The 26,084-nt window shown below is 36.5% G+C and overlaps 1 protein-coding gene across 5 annotated transcripts in view; it reads right to left on the bottom strand.

Annotated features, from left to right (window-relative positions):
- The window catches only part of LOC110650389 (metal transporter Nramp1), a 79,730-nt gene extending 63,140 nt beyond the window's left edge, over positions 1 to 16,590 (bottom strand). Inside the window, exons 1-14 of one of the 5 annotated variants that reach the window (XR_009149530.1) lie at positions 16,432 to 16,590; positions 16,117 to 16,244; positions 14,015 to 14,093; positions 13,882 to 13,922; positions 13,311 to 13,389; positions 13,103 to 13,207; positions 12,720 to 12,829; positions 7,622 to 7,803; positions 7,436 to 7,505; positions 6,427 to 6,600; positions 6,148 to 6,252; positions 5,613 to 5,744; positions 4,659 to 4,754; positions 3,587 to 4,116 (exon numbers count right to left, since the gene is read on the bottom strand). Coding sequence is in view for 4 of the 5 variants with exons in the window: in XM_021805336.2 (XP_021661028.1) it covers positions 3,775 to 4,116; positions 4,659 to 4,754; positions 5,613 to 5,744; positions 6,148 to 6,252; positions 6,427 to 6,600; positions 7,436 to 7,505; positions 7,622 to 7,803; positions 12,720 to 12,829; positions 13,103 to 13,207; positions 13,311 to 13,389; positions 13,882 to 13,922; positions 14,015 to 14,093; positions 16,117 to 16,230 (1,629 nt within the window). In the remaining variant the exon portion in view is untranslated. Of the gene's footprint in view, positions 1 to 3,246; positions 4,117 to 4,658; positions 4,755 to 5,612; positions 5,745 to 6,147; positions 6,253 to 6,426; positions 6,601 to 7,435; positions 7,506 to 7,621; positions 7,804 to 11,912; positions 12,217 to 12,719; positions 12,830 to 13,102; positions 13,208 to 13,310; positions 13,390 to 13,881; positions 13,923 to 14,014; positions 14,094 to 16,116; positions 16,248 to 16,431 lie in introns of those variants that run through there. The other 4 variants (XM_021805336.2, XM_021805337.2, XM_021805338.2 and 1 more) reach the window with 4 other exon arrangements.
- Positions 16,591 to 26,084: the final 9,494 nt, after the last annotated feature.

The raw sequence follows: 26,084 nt of genomic DNA, 5'->3' as shown, positions 1-26,084 counted from the left end.
TGATGTTGTATGATGTTTTGGCTATCTTCTGTAAATTTTTCAAGATTTTTAGGCTTGTCTAACTATTTTTCAAAAATCAAATTTCTTGCTACTGTCAATCTGTCAGAATTTGATATATATATATATATATATATATATATATGTTCTTGTGCGTTCTTGAGTTCTAATTGATATTTAATTTATTTTTTTGAATTCTCTTAATTCAAGAAGTGTTATGAAGTGTTTGGATCATGTTACAAGACCTAAACCCTAAGGTAGTTATAACTAGTTAGGAATTTTAACTCCTTAGGAGACTAGAGTTAGAATCCAATGTGAATTGTTATTAGTATTTTCTTATTTTCTTTAGTTTCTTTACTTTTTAGTTTCTTTATTTTTATTACAAATAAAATTAGTAAGTAGTCCTAAGGTAAGTACCAAATAGGATATTTACGTGGAGCTTAAATGGAGCTAAAAGGAGTAAGCCAGAGATATCATTGTCATACTAGAAGAGAATACCCTTTTTTAAGGGTAGCTTGCCCCAATGGCAATTGCAATTACTAACAAGTAAGCAATCCTAAATTCCTAGAATAACCATTAGCATGAAATTGCAGTAATAATAGGATTTTTATTTGGTAATTAAAATTAACTTTGTTTTTAATTTAACTGACTTTTGCATGTAATTAATTTAAATAAATATTTTGTAAATTAAAATTCATCTTGTTTGTAAATTAAACTAACATTTGCATGTAAAATAAATTTAATTTAATACCTGGTAATTATAAAATAAATTTTCATATTAGAAATCTTTATTAGGTTGTGATTGTTCGGGCCTTATGTGATATTAGAATAAATTACACATGTACAACATAATTAATTTAGTTTAATTATCCTTATGATAACTTGGTGAATCAATTAATTAGGTGAAATAAAAACTTAGGTTTATTTTTATATTGAATTTGTTTGTAAATTAAATTCTCAATAATAAATTAATTTTAGTCATCTGGTAAATATCATTTAAAAATTATCAACCCCATAGATAGGAATTACTTATGCATGAAAATTTTTTGTAAACAACAACCCTTTTGTGAATTACTTGCGTGTGTAGAATTAAAATTGCATTTTTAGGATAAAGTTTAATAAAAGAATAATAAACAAGACTTCTAGAAATATTAGTAGAGGACTGGCACTCGAATTAACGAGGTTAGACCAGGTGTAAGGGGTGCCTAACACCTTCCCTTTACGTACCCACTATCCCGAACCTAAACATTGGGCTATGATAATGAGGATTATAGAAATTCTGCAAGGAGTAAGTTGTCATTCATGACTCTCGGAAGAAAAACTGAATATGTCCTGGTTATTATCCGGGTGGTGACTCCTGTCTATCTATACCTTCGTGGCATAAATCCTTAGTACCGTGGTAATATTATGGGAAGACGGTACTTACCAGTACTTTGATTTTATTAGAATTGTATGAAGTGCATGTCTAGGAAATATTGTCTAAGGAGGTGGTACTTAAGTGAGACCATTGTGACTCCACCATCTTTCCTGGGTATTACCTGATGCATTTTATATAATTCTATTGGATGACACTATGCCTCACGCTCCCTCACCTATAAACCGATTTCCTGGATCGGGTCGTCACAGGCCCACCAGCTTCCACCTGGTTCGTCCTCGAACCACACATCTACTAGAGGGGGGGCCGGGCTCTGATACCATCTGTAATGCCCTTGCTCTAACCATTAGAGGAATTGTCCACTTTGGCTCACCCCATCCTGAGCTTCGCGGTTTTGTCTCATAGATAGAATGGAGAACTCCCAGGAGGTCACCCATCCTAACATTTCTCTCAAGCGAGTAAGCTTAACCCTGGAGTTCTTCCAACTCTCCAGGCCATTCCATCAAAAAGCGCCTTTAGTGATTAGGTTTTCCCATTTCAATGTATGATTTGATTCATTACTGTGCCCCGTATTCCACTACTATAGGTAGCCTCGCCATCCTAGAAGCCTACAGGGAGTTTACTCTTTTATGTCACTCCCCGCCCTCATTGGACCGCTTTCCAAGGTTGGGTCATCACACTAGAGATGGTAGAACAAGAAAAAAGAAGAAAATATATCATGAAAACTTAAAGAACAATAATAAAGATCAAACTCTAATTGTGGGTGCATTTTTAAGCTTCAATATGTAGAAATCTTCTCCCTCTTGCTCCCAATTGAGTGGTTAGGGACCTCTTCTTAGACTCCCATTCCAAGTCGATTCCTGATTTTCCTCTTCTTTCCTTCTTAAATAAGGTAATCTCTACTTATTTAGACTTCTTTCAACCTTAGGTGACTCTTCTCCAAGTAAGCATTAAAAACCCAGTCAGATTAGTAATTAAAATTTGTATAGCTCATCCCACATGGCCATGCTGTGTCTGCGCCATGACCTTGCCTATGGCCAAATTCTGGACAAATTTTGATCAACAAAAATATGCTTTCAAACATAGCAAATTTGTAATCTTTTCTAGCTCAAATTGGAATCTTTCCTACTAAAAATACAAAAAAAAAAAAAAAAATAGAAGTCCTAAATTGACTAAAAAATAAATACTAAAAAGTAAAAACTAAACAAATAACAAAAACTAAATAAAATTAATTAAAAATAAGTAAAATAAATAAATAAAAGCACATAAATTTATACATTAAAATACGACTTATCAATAGCTTCCAAATAAAGTATAATTAAAGATCTGACACCGTTTTTCTTTTCTTTTGATAAGCCCAGAAGTAAAGATGTGACACTGTTATGCGAACTATGTTGCATGAAATTTTGAGTTTGTATCATCAGAATGTGATAATTATTGCTGGTGGTCAGAGAACAAAAGGACTCACAAGTCTTGCTTTCTCCTCATAGGTAAAATCAGCTTAATTTTGCTTCTTTTGATGAAATTGATTAATTAATTCAAACTTATTCAAATTATTATTATTATTATTATTATTATTATTATTTGAATTAGTGATAGCTGGAATAGAGAGGTTTGCCTTCAAAGGGGTGGCATCAAATTTGGCAACTTATCCCACTGATGTTAGTAAGAAGAGCAATTCTGCTGCAGCCAAGACTCTTAATAATTGGTGTAGTTTAAGATCCGTGTTAACACTTTTAGTTGTGTAGGAATTAATTGAAAATTTTTGCCTAAACTTAATTTATCATAAATTTAAAATACAATCATGTAGCATCCATGTATTAATAGATGAGCTCTACCATATATTTTTTGTCTTGGACTTGTGGTGAATCGAGTTTAGTCAAGAAAAGTCTGAAATTAATAATGGCTATAACCATGTATTACATACATATTTAATTCAAGATCAACCTTGTATTCTAATTCCATACATAATCACGTGTTATAGGAATTATATACGGTCCAGGATTGTAGTGAATCTTCACATGATGTTAAGAAAGAAAATCCCAAAGGAATACACCAAGTTGGACAAAGATTGCACCTTGTTTTGGACCACCCAAAAGAAGAGATTCTTCTTCCTTTGCTAGCATGGAAAATCCACCTCAGAGAGCAGCACTTTTTCTGCTCCAAGAAGTTTCGGCTGATACTCTCCTTAGAGCCAAAAACTCCGTAAGTTACCTATACAAGAGTTTTTTTTTTTTTTTTTTTTTTTTTGCAAGATGGTAGGATTTATTAATACAAGGTTTGAAGCCCAAAAACAAATCAAGGCTCTCAGGCCCAATTACATAAAGGCTCCCAAGCTCACTTATTGAACTCTCACTAACCCTACCATTTATCAGTGGAAATCACTCTTACCCTACCACTTATCAATTGACTTCTTCTGTAGACCTTCTTTGAGGTAACTGCATGCTTACTATGTCTTCTCTAGGGAGACAATGCATTGATGTATCACAAGACTCGTTGGCCATCTGTCGACTTTCAGGTGTTGTTAGTGCCAGAAGATGAGTAGCTTCCTTGTTTTTACGGAACACCAAGTAAGCAATTGCAGCCAAATACACAGCCATAGCTGAAAATCCGAATATTCCAAGAAAAACAACAGCTACCACTTCTAAATGGCCATTAAGAAGAATCTTGATGAAGCCAGTTGCAAGGTAGTATATATTTATTGATATGACCAGGGAACCAATAATCCAAGTGAGAGCTGAAATCTGTAAAAGAAGAAAAATGATAAACCAGTGATAATGAAAAGTTAAGGAGCAGAAATAACAGTTGAAAGATAATGATATATGTTGCAGTAATAATCTCCAGAATGCTTGAAAAAAAACATTTTAACAGCAATCTATCCAATTTTGGTCATTGAAGCACTGTCAAGAAATCTTTATATGCATTTGTTACTGTTGAAAAATACTGGACTGACAAGTCCAACATTTCAAAGGAAAAGAAAAATCAGGAAATAACATCAAGGGAAAGAAGGTGAAGACAAGAAAGAAAAAGAAACAGCAAGAACTTCTATAAAAAGTTTCCAAACAAACACAACATATTTCAAGCCAGGCATTTTACAGCTGTCTGTCTCCATGGAAATGTCAAATACTTCATTACTATTCTTAACAGGATTTTTTGCAGGATACAAGGACCCTTCCAAGTAGTCAGGCGAGAAATTTTCAAGACAAATCAAAGTCTCCAAATTTAATGGTTAAATAAATTGTATAAATGAATAAGTGAAGAAGCATAGATCAAAATAACATTATACCATAGTTGAGTTGGCGTGTATCCCCATCTTGGTTTTGCAGCTAGTGAACTTGAGAAGTGGAATGAGAGCAAAAGGTAGCTCAAATGATAGAATCATCTGCAAAACAACACCAGATGTGAACTTGCTGCAAGGTAAGATACAAATGAGAATTTTAGCCCTTGGTCTAGACAAAAATGGAATCATTGTAACAACAAATTACAGATTTTTTTTTTTTTTTTTCTGTTTGACAAGCCTAAAGTCATTGCCCTTCAGTGTTTACAAAGCATTGCAGAAAGTGAATGACAATAAGAAATCTCTTCAACAACAGATAATGCAGCCAGAAGTCTAGCATTATGTGAGAGAGTAGTTATCCACAATAGACATTGCATTCAACCATAAGAACAACTCTGTAAAATAATAAAAACAAGAACAGAGGTTTTATTGCTTTCTATATTTAATTAGTTGGTAGAAGCAATAACAGAATGATCATTACTCATTACTCGTTAATATGAACAGAGACATCCTCACAAATATCACGACAAGAAAGTGCTTTAAGATTATCCGAGATTTTCAAGTTATTGCCATCATTTGAAACTTGCACACAAGGTTAAAATTCCACCTGATGGTCAATCAAAATGAAACATGGAATTAAAATTACATAAAACACCATAGATAAGAGTTCAAATTTTAAGATGCACCCATATATGCATATATCACCATAGAATCTCATAATCTTGCAAAAGTAAAGAAATTCCGCAACATCATTGATAAGCACAGGTAGTGCATCTTTATGAAGTTGAGAGCAGACAATACGCAAAGCAATCTGTGGCAGTTAAATATATTACTACACACACCTTATTAATGTTCATTCTCTGTGCATATTACTTGTATACATATCAGAATATGATTAAAATTTAAAGAAAAAACGCACATTGTTCTAGAAGTATAATAGTTTTAGAGGTAAGCAACTCATACAGATGCAATAATAATTAGCTTTCCAGCACCAGCAGAGCCACCAATGAGTGCAACAATTAAACTAGGGACTATTGCCAAGCATCGAGTTAGAAAGTTCCGTATCCATGGTGTCAATCGTAGATCCAAGAAACCCTGGAATATGAAATATTGTGAATATTATGTGGAAAAACATACCATAGCAACATCTAGCAATCAAGGAGACTACTATAGTTATATACGATTTATCTGAACCAATTGCCTTCTTTCAGAACACACACACACACACACACACACACATATATATATGTATGTATGTATGTATTGAAAGTGATTTTGTTAAAAAGATCATTTGCCTTAAAAAACAGAGGAAGTGCTCTGTGCATTAGTGCTTGCAACATGACAAGATGAGCTAAGAAATATTAAATTCTTCAACAGAAATCAGGAACGCAACCATAAAGCCTTATTACTTAAGGTAAAAGTGGCAGCACTAATGGCAAGCTGATTTACATACATGGACCTCAAGAAATAATAACAATTATATGTCATGACCAAGTACCTGCATGACATACTGCCCTGCATAAGTTCCTGTTATTGTAGAACTCTGACCAGATGCCAACAAAGCAATTGCAAAAAGTTTTGAACTCCATCTACCCAAAACATTCTATCAAAAAAGATTAATAAAATACCATCATGAAGCAGATCAAGATCAAATTGTAAATTTAGAAGGAACTGAAAACAAACTGTAATATCCAGTACAAGATTAGCATTATCTGAGTACAAAAGCAAGTATAGATAGGGAAATGTAATCAGATATTTGGAAAATTTGTTCACATACTTTAAGCAAAAAAGAAGCCTCGTTCAAGTCCAAGTCCTTGCATTTTGACTGATCTTCTGGATTTAAATTTGGGGAATTGCAAACAGCACCACTTACAGAAATAACAGATACATTAATGAAAAAGGCCAGTGTGAGAGCGAAGGCACTTTCTATCAAGTAAAATCTACGAGCCTCCTGCAAACAAAATTGTTAGTTCTGCAAATTTCTATGTTCAAAAAATCGTCAATGTCATGTTTTAATAAGAACCATTGAGTGTCAACTTGTTAACATGTAGCAGTGTCTTTATAAATTTAATTTCGTTTTGGATAACCTTCAAGATATGCTAGGACAGCAACAGCAATGAAAACATATCTTTCCAGAAGGGTAGAGATATTTGGGGTGCACAATCATCAAACTATTATATACTCTTATTATTTTTTTTACTATTATTGGATGGAAAATCCTTCCTGATGTCAAGGCTATGGGCTACTTATCTAAGATACATATTTAAGTGTCTTGAAACTCTATATGCAAAGGTATGTACTAATACTTAAAAAAAGATGAAAAATAACTAACCAAAAGGGTAGAGATATTTGGGGTGCACAATCATCAAACTATTATATACTCTTATTTTTTTTTTTACTATTATTGGATGGAAAATCCTTCCTGATGTCAAGGCTATAAGATACTTTTCTAAGATACATGTTTAAGTGTCTTGAAACTCTATATGCAAAGGTATGTACTAATACTTAAAAAAAGATGAATTTACTAGCCAAAAGGTTGAAAGCTACAAAGTTCAAAATGTGATTATGTTGTTTAATATTGTTGCCCACAAAGATAAGCACACTAAGAAATCCATCCTCCAGTAGAAAAGGCTAAAATATATTGCATACAAATATAATTTTCCAAAAGAGGTGCATGGAAATGGTCACTCTTGCACACATGCTCACATAAACTGATAAACGAACTTGTGCACTGAAGCATGCCTGCAAATGATTAAGATTAAAGCTAATATACTCAAGATCTTTACCTTGATACCAGGAATGGATCGTGGGATTTTCCTAGAAAGAACCAATGCCGAATGGAGGAAGAGATTGTGCCTGCATGAGGGCAATGAAGCCAAAGAAGATAAACATGTTTTTTCTTTTCTTTTTTTTTTTTTTCAAAAGGAAGTAACTATTAATAGTTGGAAGACATAATTGAATAAAACACTTACGGCATAACCATGGCACCAAGAAGTGAAATTGCAAGGCCAGCAGCACCATGTCCCTTGAGTTGTGGAACAAAAAGCCCATAGAGAACTTCAGAAGCAGAGGGTTTTGCAAAGGCAAGCTCCACCAAAAAGCATGCAGCGATTGTAGAAACAAGAAAAGCAATAAGGAATTCAAGCTTCCGGACCTATAAGAAGAAATTATGAGTGGTTAAGCTGATTCAATGCATCATAATTGGATGTTTGGCAAAGCCTCATATTTTCTGAATGTAGAAAGAGACTATTCTCCTTAATTTCAATTAATCTGTATATGGGTATATATATACAATTGATTCCTATAATTGTGTTCTACTAATTATGAAGAAATCCTAAATAAGAAATCCTAAATAGGAATACAGAATACAGAATATACAGAGAAATAATATAGTGATTGACTTTCCATAACACTCCCCCTCAAGTTGGAGCATAGATGTTAATCATGCTCAACTTGTTACAAATGTAGTCAATCTTAGCTCCATTCAGAGCTTTTGTGAAAATATCTCAAAACTGCTCTCCAGTTTTGATGTGTCCTGTTGAGATGATCTGTTGTTGAATCTTTTCACGAACAAAGTGACAATCAATCTCAATATGTTTGGTCCGCTCATGAAACACCGGATTAGAAGCAATATGGAGAGCAGCTTGATTATCACACCACAATTTCGCAGGCAGAGAGGTCTTAAAACCTGTATCATTTAGTAATTGAAGTATCCACATTACCTCACATACTGATTGTGCCATGGCTCTGTATTCGGATTCAGCACTAGATCGAGAAACTACACTCTGCTTCTTGCTTCTCCAAGACACCAAATTTCCTCCAACAAAAACGCAATATCCAGTAGTTGACCTCCTGTCAACCTTAGATCCAGTCTAGTCGGCATCTGAAAAACATTCAACATTCAAATGCCCATGATTACCATATAACAAACCTCTTCCTGGAGCGCCTTTCAGTTAACACAAGATTTGTTCCAAGGCTTCCCAATGAGCAACAGTTGGGGAAGACATAAACTGACTTACCACACTAACAGCATAAGCAATGTCAGGACGAGTGACTGTAAGGTAGTTCAATTTTCCTACCAATCTCCTATATCTCTCTAGATCTTCAAACAACTCACTATCCCCTGCTAACAGCTGTAAATTTGGAGTCATTGGTGCACTACAAGGCTTAGCACCTAATTTTCCTGTCTCTGTCAATAAATCGCAGACATATTTTCTTTGAGACAAGAAAATACCCTTCTTACTTCTCATAACTTCAATACCCAAGAAATATTTTAACAATCCCAAGTATTTGGTCTGAAACTGGGTTTAGATGAAGGTTTTAAGAGATGAAATACCTACAGAGTCACTCCCAGTGATAACAATGTCATCCACATAGACTACCAGGAGAATTAGACCAGCCTCATATTGCCTATAAAATACTGAGTGATCACACTTACTCTTTTGCATACCAAATTCCTGTACTGCTTCACTGAATCTCCCAAACCAGGCCCTAGGACTTTGTTTCAAGCAGTAAAGAGACTTCCGAAGCCTACAAACTTTACCCAACTCCCCCTGAGCAACAAACCCAGGTGGTTGCTCCATATACACCTCCTCCTGAAGATCACCATTAAGGAAAACATTCTTGATATCCAATTGGTGCAGGGGCCAATCATATGTAGCTGCTAAAGAGATAAACAAGCGAACAGAAGTAAGTTTAGCTACAGGACAAAAAGTGTCAGAGTAATCAACCCTATATGTCTGAGCATATCCTTTTGCTACAAGGCGTGCTCTTAACCTAGCCACAGAACCATTAAGATTTACCTTTACTGTAAATACCCATTTGCAACCAATAGCTTTCTTACCAGTGGGCAAAGGCAACAGTTCCCATATACCATTAGCATCTAAAGCCTTAATTTCCTCTTTCATAGCAGCACACCAGCCAGGATGAGACAGTGCCTCACCAACAGTATTAAGAAACAAAAGAAGAGATAGGGTAAGTACATGAATGTTTACCTTTACGAAGAGCAATGGGTAGGTCTAGATCAGAATCATGATCGGTATGAGGTATAGGATCTCCCAACGAAGTAGCTGGTGGAGGATCTGAGTCAAGAATCTCCAATCTTCTAGAATAAACATGAACAACAGGAGGTCGAGTAGGTCTAGAGACAGAAAAAACAGGCTGTGGGAGAGGACTAGACATTGATTGGACAGTATATATTAAAAGATCAACCTCCTCCCCCTGACTCTCATTCATAGATGATTGAGGAAAAAATGGAGTGGACTCAAAAAATGTGATATCTTCAGAAACAAGATAATGATTAAGAGTAGGAGAGAAACAGCGGTACCCTTTTTGCAGCCGGGAGTACCCAAGGAAGACACATTTGAGAGACTTTGGATCCAATTTAGTAACCTGTGGACGAACATCACGCACAAAATAGGTACAACAAAAAATACAGGGTTCAACAGGGAACAAAGATTTTTTAGGAAACAAAACAGTATAAGGAATATCCCCATTAAGAACAGAAGACGGCATACGATTGATCAAAAAACATGCCGTAGAAACTGCATCCGCCCAAAAGTGTTTAGGAACTTTCATCTGAAAAAGAAGAGCACGGTTACCTTAAGAAGATTCCGATTTTTTCTTTCGGCCATGCTATTTTGGGATGGGGCATCCACATAGGAAGACTAATAAAGAATGTCATTTTGTGTCATATAAGACTAAAATTGTGCTGAAAAGTCTTCTTTGGCATTGTCACTTCTTAATATGCGCACAGAAATATTAAATTGAGTTTTGATTTCATTATAAAAAGCACAAAAGATAGAAAATAACTCAGAACGATTTTTCATTAAATATAACCAGGTAACACGAAAGTAATCATCAACAAAAGTAATAAAATATCGAAATCCAGTTTTAGAAGTAACAGAACAAGGACCCCAAACATCAGAATGAACTAACTCAAAAGGGGATGAAGCCTGTTTATTGACTCTAAACACAGAAGGCAAACGATGATGTTTTGCAAACTGACACGACTCACATTCTAGTACTGATAAAGATCAGGCGAGGACACGACTTCTTCATGGTAGACAAAGAAGGATGGCCCAATCTACAATGAGCTTCAAGAGGTGTTAAGGTACTGGAGCAAACAAGCGACCGCGATACATGATTTTTCAGAATGTAGAGACCACCTGACTCACGTCCTCTACCAATAATCTGCTTCATCATAAGATCCTGAAACAAACACTTGTCAGGAAAAAAGGAAACAGAACAATTTAAGGTACGAGTAAGTTTACTAACAAAAAATAGATTAAAAGAGAATTTTGGTAAACACAAAATAGATGACAAAGAAATTGACGAAGTCGGGTTCGCAGTTCCAGAACCCATGACACAAGAAGTAGAACCATCAACTAAAGTAACAATAGAGGAAGTGAGATTAGACTGAAAAGCAGATAGAAGACTAGAATTATCTGTCATGTGATCTGTCACACCAGAATCAATAACCCATTTGGATGAGGAAGACACAAGGCATGTAGTGGATTTACCTGACTCAGCGATCGTAGTGACAGAGGAACTGGTAGGCTTTAGAGATGCCTGATACTAGAAAAACTGTGCAAAATCCTCTGCAGATACCAAAATAGTTTTCTCAGAGGAAGATACTGTAGACTCCTCTGCTGCCATATTTACTATATGTGATCGCTGATTTTTCCTCTGAAGTTAAAGACAATTATATTTTGTATGGCCAGGTTCATGGCAATAATAACAAATAACTCCTCTTGAGTCCTGATTAGAATTAGCCTCTCCATTACGCTGATGACTTCTGTTGCCTGTAATTCCTCCTCTACTTCCTCTTCTATTACCCTGTTGTCCATTTGGATTACGGCTAATAAGAGCACTCTTGTGTTTGTGAAGATTGGGTACTCTCTGTACGAAAGACCCGTGTGAATGTTTCATACAAAGAGGAAATCTCAGAACTAGACAGAATCTGAGATTTAGCAGTCTCATACTCTGAAGGAAGGCCTGCAAGAAAACTCATAACAGCCAGTTGCTCCCGTTGGGCCTGCTGAACTTTCACATCAGGACTAAAAGGCACAATACATTAAGTTCCTCATATACCCGTTTAAAATTCATAAAACAAGCCGTGAGAGACTTATTCTCTTTCTTAGCACGGTAGAATGCCTTACAAACATCATAAATACGGGAGATATTCCCTTTACCAGAATACAGAAAATCTAAGTAATCCATCAATTCCTTAACAAATTCACAGTGATTAATTAAACTAATTACCTCACTGTGAATTGAGTTCCGAAGCTGCAAAAACAACCGAGCATCCTTTTTTAGCCAAGTTTGTTGTGTATCATCCGTAGGTGGATCTTTAGTAAGGTGATCATCCTTGTCAATGCTACGCAAATAGACCCTAACAGTCTTACTCCACTCCAGGTAATTCAAACCATTAAGTTTGTGTTCTGTAATCTTAGTCATCACCGGAATCACATCAAAAATAGCATTCTTATTGTCTGTCATTTGTTGAGACAAAGAAAATTAACCGAAACGCTAATCCAAAGTGCTTACAGCAGCAAAATAACCCAAAATCACAAATCAAGCAAATACCGAAATAGGATCTGAGAGCCAAACCTCAGAAGTCCTTTAATGGTGTACTGGATCAGGCAACAACACACAATGGTGGAATGAGGGGGTTGAGGCAACGCCGGCGATGTTGATCGGAGTCGAAACGGCCAGTCGGCGATCAAGGTTTCTCCTGAGCTAGGTGTTGAGAACAAATAGTCACTCTAAATAGATGACCTGCTCTGATACCATGTAGAAAGAGATGATTCTCTTTAATTTTAATTAATCTGTACATGGGTATATATATACGATTGATTCATATAATTGTGTTCTACTAATTAGGAAGAAATCCTAAATAATAAATCCTAAATAGAAATACAGAATACAGAATGTACAGAGAAATAATATAGTGATTAACTTTCCATAACACTGAATAAAAGAGATAAAAAAAAAAAAAAGAGAGACAAGATTATATTTTTCTTAATCTTAATAGTTCAAGATACATGGACTAAGAAGAAAACGATGTACCCCATATTGCTGTAGTGCTAGAAGAACCAACGTGCTAAGCCCAGTTAGAAGAACACCAATCCACACAGAAATTTTGAAAAGCATGTTCAATGCAAAGGCTGTACCAATTACTGAAAAAGAAAGGAACGTCATTTAGAGTACGGTGAAGAACAAACATCCTAGGACAAAAATTAGTGGACAAGAAACATGTTATATAAGAGAATGCATCGCTATTTTGGCCATATCTTCTTAAAATTTTGATTATACATATAAAGATGCTCAAAAGTACATGCATGTGGAAATATTATTTTTGAAATATCAAAATGCAATTTTTAAGCTCGTAGCAATATATTGATTATACATGTATATGAATAAAAAAAATTAAGCAAATTAACAAAACTTACCTTCAGGAATATCACATGCAACAATAGCAATTTCAGCAAGAATCCAAAGGATGAAGTTTGGCACCCGAGGATATTCATTCTTACAATGTTCTGCTAAATGCTTTCCTACAATTACAAATTACATTTGGAAGAAAAAAAATGCAGGCAATTAATACGGGTATGCTAGGAGAAAATATGTACTAAAGTTGCAGATTTAGATGCCGCATACCAGTGACAACCCCCAAATTGGCTGCTAGAGATTGTATAATAAGAGCAGCACATGAGGCCACTAATATGATCCAAAGTAACTGGAAAAAAAATATATAAAAATCCTTCAGGAAAGTAATGCTGCATATTGAATTAAAGTATGATAAAATAAAATAAAATAAAAAGTATTAGCATCTGTATGAGGGAAACTAGTATTACTTTTCACAATCCCCTAGAATTTTTTTTAAAATGAAAGGCAAAATGGCTCTGGAAACTACGGTGTACCCTATCTAGGAGCCTCTTTGATGGACTAAGACTAGGCATCTTTCATTCTGTTGCTTCTAGTTGGCTGGTAAAGAAGATTCTGGGAAATTTTTTAAATAAATGACTACCATATTCATTGTTGGACATTGATGAAAAAAAATGCCAAATTGAATTAGAGTTTAAAATTTTGCATTGTTGGCAACTTCCCATGGTAATATGTTATGCCAATGCATGATGACCCTGATTAGACTCATGGATCCACTCCAATATAGAAAACTGAGAAGAGGTGATGAAGAAAACACTGCTGCATTGAGAAAAAATGAATGTACCTCATACTTGTATTCTGCTCCTGACTGCAGGTCAGTTTCAACTGCAGGTTAACACAGAATATTTAGTGCATAAATTATTAGCGGCTGTGTTAACATGTGGCAGCACAAACAAACTTAGAAATTTCGGGCTCACAATTTCCAGGGTCAATATATGCAATAGAAACAAGGAACCCTGGACCCATATATGCAAACAGGTTCTTCCAGCTTTTCTTCTGCATAAACAAAGTGAAAATGGCATTCCATCAACTAATTTTCTCATTCAAAACCAATTCTATGCAGAGATAACGCAACAACGAGCAAAGTCACCATCTACAAAAATGCAAATTTTGCATAAAAAAAATGTTGTGAAACAATCACAAAATCAAGACTTCAAAGCTGAGAGCGATTGGGACCAATGACACAAACGGTATTTGCAAAAGAATGACAATATTGAGGGAATGCAATGAGAGTTTTTTCTGAAAGGCCAATAAAATTATACAGCAAATTGACGCTATAAAGTGAAGAAATTCTAATATATTGATCAATGATTAATCAAGCCAGCTCTCCTATGAACCAAATAAATGGAAAACCTATAAAATATTCCATTATTTATTACCATTAAGATCACAAACTACTCTTCTCTAGGGACATTTTTCTTCTCTTTTTTTTTTTTCTTTTTGTAGGGTGGGTAGAGGGAGGTAAATGTTACTTTCTACTTCAAAAACTAAAATAAAAAATCACTATATTTATGTGAGGATTTTTCTGTGATGTAAGCCAGAAAATTAAAAATTACTCCTGCCTGACATAAACATATACATGCCTACATGGATATGCCTATTTTGTATCTTAGTTGCATAAATCCTTTACCTTCTATCGTATTTCACTTTTCACTGAATTTTTGTACTTTTCATTAAAAGTAACAGCATCATAGTATATTAAAAAAAAGATATCCTTCGTTGACAAGTTATCTGTACTGGTATTAGAAGAAAAAAAAAATATTCTTATTAAGACTGAATATCAATATTTATTTTTTGACCCTCAAAAGCTTTGTTTTTCCATGACGTTCTCCAATCTATCAGTCGTTAATTTTTCAAAAGCTTTAGCCATGTCATACAAAAGCCTCCCACTACTGCTAAACCATTCTAATTATTGTTTGCAAAGCAGATGCATTCATGGCTAAAAATTACATCACACCACCAAGTTAAGTCTTTTTTATATCAAAATGTAACTTCATTAATTATTAATATACGCTGTCTGTCTGCAGGCATTTTTCGAGACTAATTTTAGTACCAAAGGAGTCAATGCATTTGTATAGGATAATCTATGATGTTTTAGGGACCACATCGAAGCTTCTGGGTGTATTACAGCGGCAAGCCTGTAGTTTTAGAAAGACTTGTAGGTGGATTGAATCCTCATCAAACATTCCTCCAGATATAATGCAACTACAATTATTAATATAAAGTTCTTTATTTGATTTGAATTTCCTAAAATTATGTAGCAAGAGATATTTTGATTTTCGAGTCATAATATCTAAAACAGAGTAATCCAATGCTCATGTCTGCCACTCTGTCTTACTGATATCAGTCTGTTCAAACGAAAACTCAGAAATAAGAAATGAGAAACAAAAAAAAAAAAAAAAAAAAGATGAATAGCATGAAGGCAACTTGAATTGAACCCTTTTGGATAAAATAAATATTTTAAAGAAAATAATTTTACAATTAGATTACCATAAGTATTAAGTTGAACTTATCTAATTTCTCTCTCAATTGATCAAGTCAAGTGTGAAGAGGGACATAAAATGAGTCCTTTGATCCACTTAAATTAGAAGAAAAAAACAGAAGACGTCAACAAGGACTTTTATGTCAGTGAGTTGAAATCAGGTAATCAACAGATAAATGCTTGAACCAAATAGGTGACTTCCCATCTTATTTAATTGGCAAAAGAAGCCAAAACTGTTTTTGCTTCTTACAGAAAGCAGAGGAATCCAAAGCTGCCTTGTCCAATTAAATAACAAAATTAAAAATAATAATAATAATCGCTTAAACTTGATTAATTACAGAACCCAATAAACACCGTTGGACTCTTTCTCTATGACAAAAAATAAACAGGTGCGTAAACATGCACAAAATAAACTGAGGACTTAATTCAAACAAATGGAGGTCACTCAAAACAAAAAATAACTACAGTATTATCAAGTAAACAAACCCAGAAAGATGCAATGAAATTAACAAATAGAAAGTAAGCTGAAGAACTTACGTTAGGAACAACAATTTGATCAGTATCTGAATTGTCAATAAGGGGTGCATTGGAAAAGCTCCGATTCCCAGTGCTGACAATGAACTGCGGCTGCACAGACGTCGAACCCGCCATTGGTTTCTCTTTCCCTGCTATGCAAAAGAAAAAAAAAATAAATTCAACGAAAGCTATGAGAACGATTGCCATTAAATCAAAACACAAAAATTCATGAACTGAGGTCCCAAATTGCAGATTAAAAAACGAAAAAGAAATGAAACCCGGGAAAGAAAATGAAAAAAGAAACGATGCATGGCTGTGAAAGAGGCAAAGACGAACCTCAATCACAGGAAGGCACATCAAGAAGCAGACTTCTATGAAGAACTCTCCAAATGCTCACTCTCGGAGTCTTTGTAGGTGGCTCTCTCTCTCTCTCTCTCTCTCTCTCTCTCTCTCATCTAACACTGATAGCTTTTCTGTTTTCTAGCAAACGAGTGCCGTGATATATAATATACACATGACTTGCCGGTGATGGTCTCCATCGAAATAGAAAAAATGTGCTTCGCTGCTTGCGCGTAGCACAATAGCTGGTTAATTTTACTACGTACTTGTAATTTTTAATTTAAAATATATTTTTAATTTGTATATCAATTATTTAGTTAATTAAAAAGTATTTAAAAATTATTTAATTTATCAAAATGATAAAAAATTAAATTTTATTTTTATTAAAATAAATAAAATGTTCGTATTTTTAAAAGTTATTAAAATAAAATTAAATCTAGTCTCTTTTAATTATGTCAGGCGTTCTGCTAACAGAGTAGCACATTGCCTAGCTCGAAAGTAGTCATCGTTCAATGTCAATCCTGTGTACCAGCATCAATTTGTAATGGGTTTACCAGCCTTTTAATCCTCTTTAATGAAATCTTCGTCTTCACACAAAAACATATATATATATATAAAGTCTTGGAAAGATTATAATTTAATCTTTAAGATTTTATGAAATTTACATAATAATCTTAATATTTTTAAAATGCATCTATTTAATTATTAATATTTAAATTATTTTTCAATCCATCTAATTTTTCATCTAATTTTTCATTAGTTATACCAAATAATAGCAAAATAATATTATAAATTTATAATATAAATTTTATTATAAAACAGTCCCATATTTTATTCTATTTATTATTTTAATTATAATATTATCATTTTATTTTATCAATATTCTAGGTATATTATATATTTAAACTAAAAAAATTTAATTGAAAATTTTATTATTATATTATATTAGTTTATAATTAATAAAAATAAAAAAAATAATATGAATACTTTCACATCTATATACATCAATGTCACGACCCAACCTATGAGCCGGACCGGTACTAGAACCTAGGCCAGTCTAACTATTCCTCAACCCAACTCTAAGGCCCATTTGGGTCCAACTTCAAGAATTCAACAGAACAGAGTCCGACCATAAAATGGACCATTTAATGGAAAATTTTTGACTCGTCCGACCTGTAAACACAATATATAATAAATTGGAGAGCTCAGCTCACCATCCACATAATCAAAATGTCATAACTCAAATAGGAGCTCAGCTCCCTCATCTAATCCCATCATGCATACAGTTAATAATTTTACAGGTCCAACATAACTTTTATAATACATGCTCAAAATAAAAATAAGTGCTTCTAACATATGCGAAGTCTAAAATTTAACTCAATTGTACAAAATACATTAAATACTATTAATAGACCTGCGAAGAAGAAGAGCAGGTTAACTACAACAAATAATCCTCCTGTAGCTTGGAAAAATAGATGAATAGGAGTGAGCGTTCGACTCAGAGAGTAAAATATCAATTTTAACCATAATCTCTATAGCTATCTAAAGTTAATGCACCATGTGGAGTGAAATGCAACATCGTCATAATTTTCATATCATAACAGTAAAAATGCAATTTGGAGAACTCACAAACCCAATACTGTCAAACAATACATATATGGGAGTTGATCTCCTATACAACCCTCTTAATCCAACCTCTGCCAGCAAGTGTCTCTCAAGACGAACTTTCATTTAATAAACCAAATACGGGGTCCCAGTGAGTGTCTCTCAAGTCGTGTCTACCCCGAAGAATCGGGTCCTAGCGAGTGTCTCTCAAGCCGTGTCTACCCATCCTGTCCATATCCAATACCATACCACACGCACGTCACGCACACACACTGCTCCAAATTACCACAAATAACATCCCTGGCACTTCAACAATTATGAATGTAATATAAAATGTGCCTATTATTTAACTACATAGATACATATTTATAAGTGATGCATGGGCATACTTGAACATATAATAATATCGAAATTACAATTAAAATTAATATTTTACTCACAGACTTAACCGAAGTCACTGTGGCGGCTGGGCGGAGGAAGAAGGCTGTCCCGGCTCATCTGATAATTTTATTATAATTATTTAATACATTTGACTCAATACAAACTAAGAAAAGATCAAAAATATCTTAAGTCGTACTGAAAATCCGACAGAGTCTCCCCTATACCTAGAACCTACCCAACCTGTAAAATGGCTTAAAACGCACTTCTATATCCACAAACCACACACCCACAACTCAATCACATCACATAACCCCTCCTGGGCCCATCCAAACAGTCAACAATCATAATATGAAAAATTATAGTTTAGTCCTTATAATTAACCCTTTTTGCAAAAACTACCCAAATAAGGTCTAAAAATTCTAAAATTTTGCCCCGCGATCCTTAGCATTATTACTAAGCTAATGCAAAAGGAATTATAATTTTCTAAGCTACCATGAATATTTTATGCATTTTTAATCCAATTCAAGCACTAGATAATTAAGAAAAAGTAAGGTTCAGGTTTACCTATGCCGATTCTGACCCTGGGAATGCGCTCAGGACGTCTGACAATGGTGGGGTAGCCAAAATCTCGACCCAATTCCAGGACTTTTTTGGTAGCCTGTTTACCTAGCCCGAAATTTACAGACCTAGACAACCGTTGAATTTTCGCGAATTGAAGGTAACTACACTAAGCCCACAATACGGGGATTAGTATATAATTTTTACGAAATTTTCTAAGCTCATTTAGTGCTCGGAAAAACACTAAGAAATTTCGCGAGACCCACCAAAAAACAGTGTCGAAAAATTTTAAAATTGGTATTGCCACAAAGCTCTCGATAAGTGGAGCACTCCCGTACTCTCGATTTTCTCGTGGGGTTCACGATTTACAAGAAATTTAACCCAAAAATCAAAATGGACTAAAACTTCCCGAACAAAAATTAGGCAAATCGCTCGATGGATTTTAGTGTTCTTAGTGTCTATGGAAAGCTCTCGAGGTGTAGAAAAGGTTTGGCACAAGACCCGGTCCAATTGGTAGTCGGATCGGCCGAAATCGACCCGTGAAGACAAAACGATGCATTGCGCGTTGGGGCGTCTTCGGGCACGTTTTCTCGGCTCCTTAGGTGATAGCCGGCGAGGGGGACAAGCTGGGGTGGCGCGCCGGCGAGCTGGGAAGGCTGGGGCGGCGAGAGGAGGAGAGAGGAGAGAGAAAATGATAGAGTTAGAGAGAGAGAGAGAGAGAGTGTGTCGAGTGTGCGCGCGGAGGGAAGAAGAAAAGGAAATGGCCGATCTGATTCAACCGGTCCAATCTGGTCCGATTTGATTCGGTCGGTCAGATTCATGATATAAAATTTTGAATTTTTACTCTGCTTTAGGATCGAAAACGAGACCCAAAAATTTCAAAAAAATTCTAGAAAACTCAAAAAATTCGTAGAGTTCAAATATATTTTTAGTTTTACTACGTGGTTTTTAAATTAATTTTTAAAAATCATCAAAGTTTTATATTTTCGGAAAATTGAACCCGATTTCTAAAATTCGAAAAATTTCAAATAATTTCTTAAAATTTAAATAAAACAAAATATAAATAATTACCCATAAAATAATAAATTTAAAAATTAGGGGTGTTACATTCTTCCCCCCTTATAGAAAATTCGTTCTCGAATTTTACACAAGGCAGAATAAAATATTAGAATTATACATTAAATAAATAAGGGTACTTGCTACGCATGTCCCGCTTTAACTCCCAGGTGCACTTTTTCACTGACTGGCTTCTCCACAAAACCTTAACCATATGGATCTGTTTTGATCTTAGCTGCCTCACTTGGTAGTCCACTATGGCTACAGGTTGCTCCTCAAACGTCAAGTCTTCCTTCAACTCTACTATATCCTGCTGTAGCACATGAGAAGGATCAGGTATGTATTTCCTGAGCATGAAGATGTGAAATACAGGATGAACATGAGAAAGGTTGGGTGGTAACTCCAACAGGTAGGCAACTGCTCCAACTCTCTTAGTAACCTCAAAAGGTCCAATATACCGAGGTGCCAACTTGCCCTTCTTTCCAAATCTCATGACTCCCTTCATCGGAGAAACCTTCAGGAATACGTAATCGCCTACTGCAAACTCTACATCCCTCCGTTTGGGATCTGCATAACTCTTCTGCCTACTGAAAGCTATTTTCAATCGTTCCCTGATTAAAGGAACTATCTCTGAAGTGTACTGCACTAGGTCTATATCATGCACCTTCGCTTCTCCTATTTTCGTCCAACACAGAGTAGACCTACACTTTCTGCCATATAGTGCCTCATAGGGTGCCATCCCTATGCTGGAATGATAACTGTTGTTGTAGGCAAACTCCACCAAGGGTAGCTAATCATCCCATTGACCTCCAAAATCCAAAACACACATGCGAAGCATGTCTTCCAGTATTTGGATTTTCCTTTCAGACTGCCCGTCTGTCTGAGGGTGGAAAGTGGTACTAAAGTTCAACTGTGTGCCAAGTGCCTCTTGCAACTTCCTCAAAAATCGAAAAGTGAACTGGGGCCCTCTGTCAGATATTATGGAAGCAGAAACTCTATGCAATCTGACTATTTCACAAATATAGAGCCGAGCGTACTGTGCAACAGAATATGTGGTCTTCACAGGCAAGGAATGAGATGATTTAGTCAGACCGTCTACAATTACCCATATCGAATCATATCCCTGCGTGGTACGAGGCAACCCAGTCACAAAATTTATAGTAATTATTTCCCACTTCCATTTTGGGATAAGGAGCTCCTGCAGCTTCCCTGACGGCCTCTAGTATTCAAACTTCACCTTCTAACAAGTTAAGCACTTGGACATAAAGTCTGCTATGTCTCTCTTCATGCCATTCCACCAATAGCTATCTTTCATATCATGGTACATCTTGGTGGAGCCTGGGTGGACATTGTACAGTGTATAGTGGGCCTCTCGCATGATTTCATTTTTGAGATTGTCCACGTCGGGCACACATATCCTGGAACCTTGCATAAGGGCGCCATCATTAGCAAATCCAAACTCACCACCTTCACCCTACTGTACTCTTTCTCTGATCTTCATCAATTATTGGTCTCTGTGTTGGGAAACTCTGACTCTATCTCGCAGGTCTGGTCTCACTGAAAAATGGGCCAACAATACCCCCTCATCAGAAAGATCTAAAATCAGACCTTGATCCATTAACTCATGTACTTCCTGAATAAACGGTTTCTTCTCCGTTGATATGTGCTCTAAGTTGCTAGAAGATTTTCTACTCAAAGCATCTGCTACTACATTAGCCTTCCTAGGGTGGTACTGGATGGTACAATCATAGTCCTTCAGAAGCTCCATCCATCTCCTCTGTCTCAAATTTAAATCCCTCTGTTGGAAAATGTACTTCAAACTCTTATGGTCGGTGTATATCTCGCACACTTCACTATACAGGTAGTGTCTCTAGATCTTTAGTGCAAAGACTACAGCCGCCATTTTCAAATCATGGGTGGGGTATTTCTGCTCATGCCTCTTTAGCTGCCTTGAAGCATAAGCCACTGCTTTTCTATTCTGGATCAAAACACACCCTAAGCCAACTCTGGAGGCATCATAGTACACGGTATATCCTTCACTACTCATCAGTAATGTCAACACAGGGGCAGTGGTTAGACACTCCTTAAGCTTCTGGAAACTCTCCTCACAATGATCTGTCCAAATGAATGGAACATTCTTCCGAGTTAACTTAGTTAGTGGAGCTGCTATCTTGGAAAAATCCTACACAAAACGCCTATAATAGCCAGCTAGGCCCAGAAAATTTCGTATCTCAGTGATTGTTGTAGGCCTAAGCCAATCAGTTATAGCCTCAATTTTCTTGGGATCCACTTGAATGCATTCACTAGAAATCACTTGTCTCAAGAATGAGATACTTTCTAGCCAAAATTCACATTTTGAAAATTTGGCATATAGCTGGTGCTCCCTCAAAGTCTGCAACACCATCCTCAAATGCCAAACGTATTCTTCCTCAGTCTGAGAGTATACCAAAATGTCATCTATGAATACGATGACAAAACGGTCCAATAATGGCCTGAACACCCTGTTCATCAAGTCCATGAAGGCCGCTGGTGCATTATTGAGTCCAAAAGACATCACCAAGAACTCATAATGACCATATCTTGTCCTGAATGCTGTTTTGGAATCAAATGATGATAGCCAGATTGTAGGTCTATCTTGGAAAAGAATCTAGCCCCTTGGAACTGATCAAACAGATCATTGATCCGAGGAAGTGGATACTTGTTCATCACAGTCACCTTGTTCATCTGTCTATAATTAGTACACAACCTCAGTGACCCATCTTTCTTTCTCACAAATAGAACAGGAGTGCCCCAGGGTGAAGTGCTCGGACATATGAAACCCTTGTCCAAAAGTTACTGTAGTTGCTCCTTTAACTCTTTCAATTCTGCTGGTGCCATCCTGTAAGGAGGCATTGATATGGGTTTTGTACCGGGCACAATATCAATGCAGAACTCTATTTCCCTTCTTGGTGGCAACCCTGAAAGCTCCTCAGGGAAGACATCCATGAATTCTCTGACAACAGAAACATTTTCCATGTTGACACCTTCTACAGATGTATCTCTCACCAATGCCAAATACCCTTGACATGCACACCCCAACATTTTTCTAGCACTAATTGTTGACACTAAATTATATGGAGCCACGCTCCTATCACCATCAAAGCTAAACTCTTCCACACCAGGTATGTGGAAATACACCTTTTTGTTCCTGCAGTCTAAAGTGGCATAATGAGTTGCCAACCAATCCATTCCCAAAATTACATCGAAATCCATTACTAGTAGAGGAACCAAGTCTACTGGGAGGATCTTTCCATCCACTACTACTGGGCTACCCGAAAAAACTATATCCACATCTATGTTGTCACTAAGCGGGGTAGCTACAGAAAAAGGGCATTCTAAAGTTGTAGGGTTCCTACCCAATCTCATGGCAAAAACTGAGGAGACAAATGAGTGCATAGTACCCGGATCTATCAAAACACGAGCCTCATAAGAATAGACTAAAAGAATACCTCCCACAACTATATTGGAAGCCTGAACATCCTGGTGGGTCAGGGTGAAAACCCGAGCTTAATCGCTACCCTGCATTGCAGAACCCTGATATTGACTTCTACCTCCTGACCTGCCTCCAAATCCATGTCCTTCTTGTCCTCGGCCCTGTTGGCCACTGAACTGACTGCTTGCTATACTGGAAGCAAGAGGATACAACTGACGAGGAACATTTGCAACAAAACCCTGTGACCCCATCTGTGGCTTGCTGAACACTGGACATTCTCTAAAAAAGTGACCCTGCTGGCCACATCGGAAACATACTCCTGAACCCATCATATAAAGGTCCTGAATGTCCTTTTCCACACTGTGTGTAAGGTGCAAAGTAGGATCCTGAACCAAACCCAGAACTGCTATAACCCAAACTGTGACCACTGCTAGATCTGTACCCTGGTCTGAATCCTCAAGATTTGTGTTTAATACCACCCTTTTTGTTGCTTCTACCTCTTCCTCTGTAGTGACTTTGGCCGCCACTATCCGTGGTACCCGTGTAGGGAATACATGAAAAACCTTCTGCTCTATTCTTCTTTGCTTTTCCACTATCATCTCCTGTATAGCTAATCTCAATCTGTCAGGCTCGATCAACTACCATATCAAAAGACTGATCAGACATCATGGCCAGGTTTGCATACCTCTTGTCTAACCCCTTTAGGAACCTTTTTACCTTCATACTTTCTGCAGCCACTGCTGTAGGGGCATACCTGCTCAATTCCAAAAATTCTGTAGCATATTCATCTACAGATCTGCCATTCTACCTTAAGACCTCAAAGGCCCACTGCTTTTGATCTCTGAAACTTTTTGGCACAAGCCTGTTGATAAACAGTTCCACAAACTGGGTCCAAGATAATCCCTCAATAGAGGTAGTACGTAGTCTGTCATCCACTGTCTTGGCACTGGCCCCAATACGTGCTGCACACACTCTATAAGCCTCCTATCAGTCAACTGCAACTCCATCCCTACCTGTTTGCAGGAATCCAAAAACCGATAGGCATCGTCTAACACATCATAAGTATCAGGCACCAAATTCTTGAAATTAATTATTTGTTTATAAGGTTCCCCTCTTGGTGCGGTGGGCTGCTGCTGTTAGGGAGGGTGGACCATATACTGTGCATCATATTGATGGTTCTCTGCAATCCGGTTAAGGTAGCTGCCATTGGGTCTATGGGACCCTGAGCCATAAAAGACTAATCCTGAACTGGTGGTAGCTGCTCTTCTACTTGAGTAGCTCTAGGCCTCTTACCCTGCCTCCTCGGGGCAGGTGCCTCATCCTGTGCTGAGACCTCGTCAGGCACATCCGATTCTGGTGCAGTAGCAGCTCTTCTGCTTCTACATATTTTCCTGAAATTCAATAGCATTAGCCCACAAAAATTCAAAACGGCATGTTACAAAGCTCTATAGACTCATATTTACACACAATTACGTAAAGCAGAAACTAGAAGCAAAGATGACAATGCAAGATGAATGTGGACCCTATTCTCCGCATGTGACTCCTATTAGACTCTTCCCAACACTTTAGATAAATATTCCCTATGAATCTGGACCCAAAGCTCTAATACCATATTTGTCACGACCCATCCTATGGACCGGATCGGTACTAGGACCTGGGCCAGCCTAAAGCCCCCGAGGCCTATAGTAAGCCTAACTATTCCTCAACCCAACTCTAAGCCCATTTGGGCCCAATTTCAAGAATTCAACCAGACAGAGTTCGGCCATAAAATGGATCATTTAACGGGGAGTTTTTGACTCGTCTAACCTGTAAACACAATATATAATAAATTAGGGAGCTTAGCTCACCCTCCACATAATCAAAATGTCATAACTCAAATAGGAGCTCAGCTCCATCATCCAATCCCATCATGCATACAGTTAATAATTTTACAGGTCCAACATAACTTTTATAATACAGGCCTAAAATAAAAATAAGTGCTTCTAACACATGCGGAGTCTAAAATTTACCTCAATTGTACAAAATACATTAAATACTATTAATGGACCTGCAAAGAAGAAGAGCAGGTTAGCCACAACAAATAATCCTCCTGTATCCTAGAAAAATAGATGAACAGGAGTGAGCGTTCGACTCAAAGAGTAAAATATCAATTTTAACCATAATCTCTATAGCTATCTAAAGCTAATGCACCCTGTGGAGTGAAATGCAATATCATCATAATTTTCATATCATAATAGCAAAAAAGAAATTTGGAGCACTCACACACCCAACATTGTCAAACAATATATATATGAGAGCTGATTCCCTATACAGCCCTCTTAATCCAACCTCTGCCAATGAGTGTCTCTCAAGCCGGACTTTCGCTTAATAAACCAAATACGGGGTCTCAGCGAGTGTCTCTCAATCCGTGTCTACCCCGAAGGATCAGGTCCCAGCGAGTACCTCTCAAGCCGTGTCTACCCATCCTATCCATATCCAATACCATACCACACGCACGCCATGCACACACACTGCTCCAAATTACCACAAATAACATTTATGACACTTCAACAACTATGAATGCAATATAAAATGTGCC

Source organism: Hevea brasiliensis, chromosome 6, assembly GCF_030052815.1.
Source record: "Hevea brasiliensis isolate MT/VB/25A 57/8 chromosome 6, ASM3005281v1, whole genome shotgun sequence".
NCBI lineage: Eukaryota > Viridiplantae > Streptophyta > Magnoliopsida > Malpighiales > Euphorbiaceae > Hevea > Hevea brasiliensis.
The sequence above is the reverse complement of the archived record's forward strand: the minus strand, read 5'-3'. Positions and strand labels throughout refer to the sequence as shown.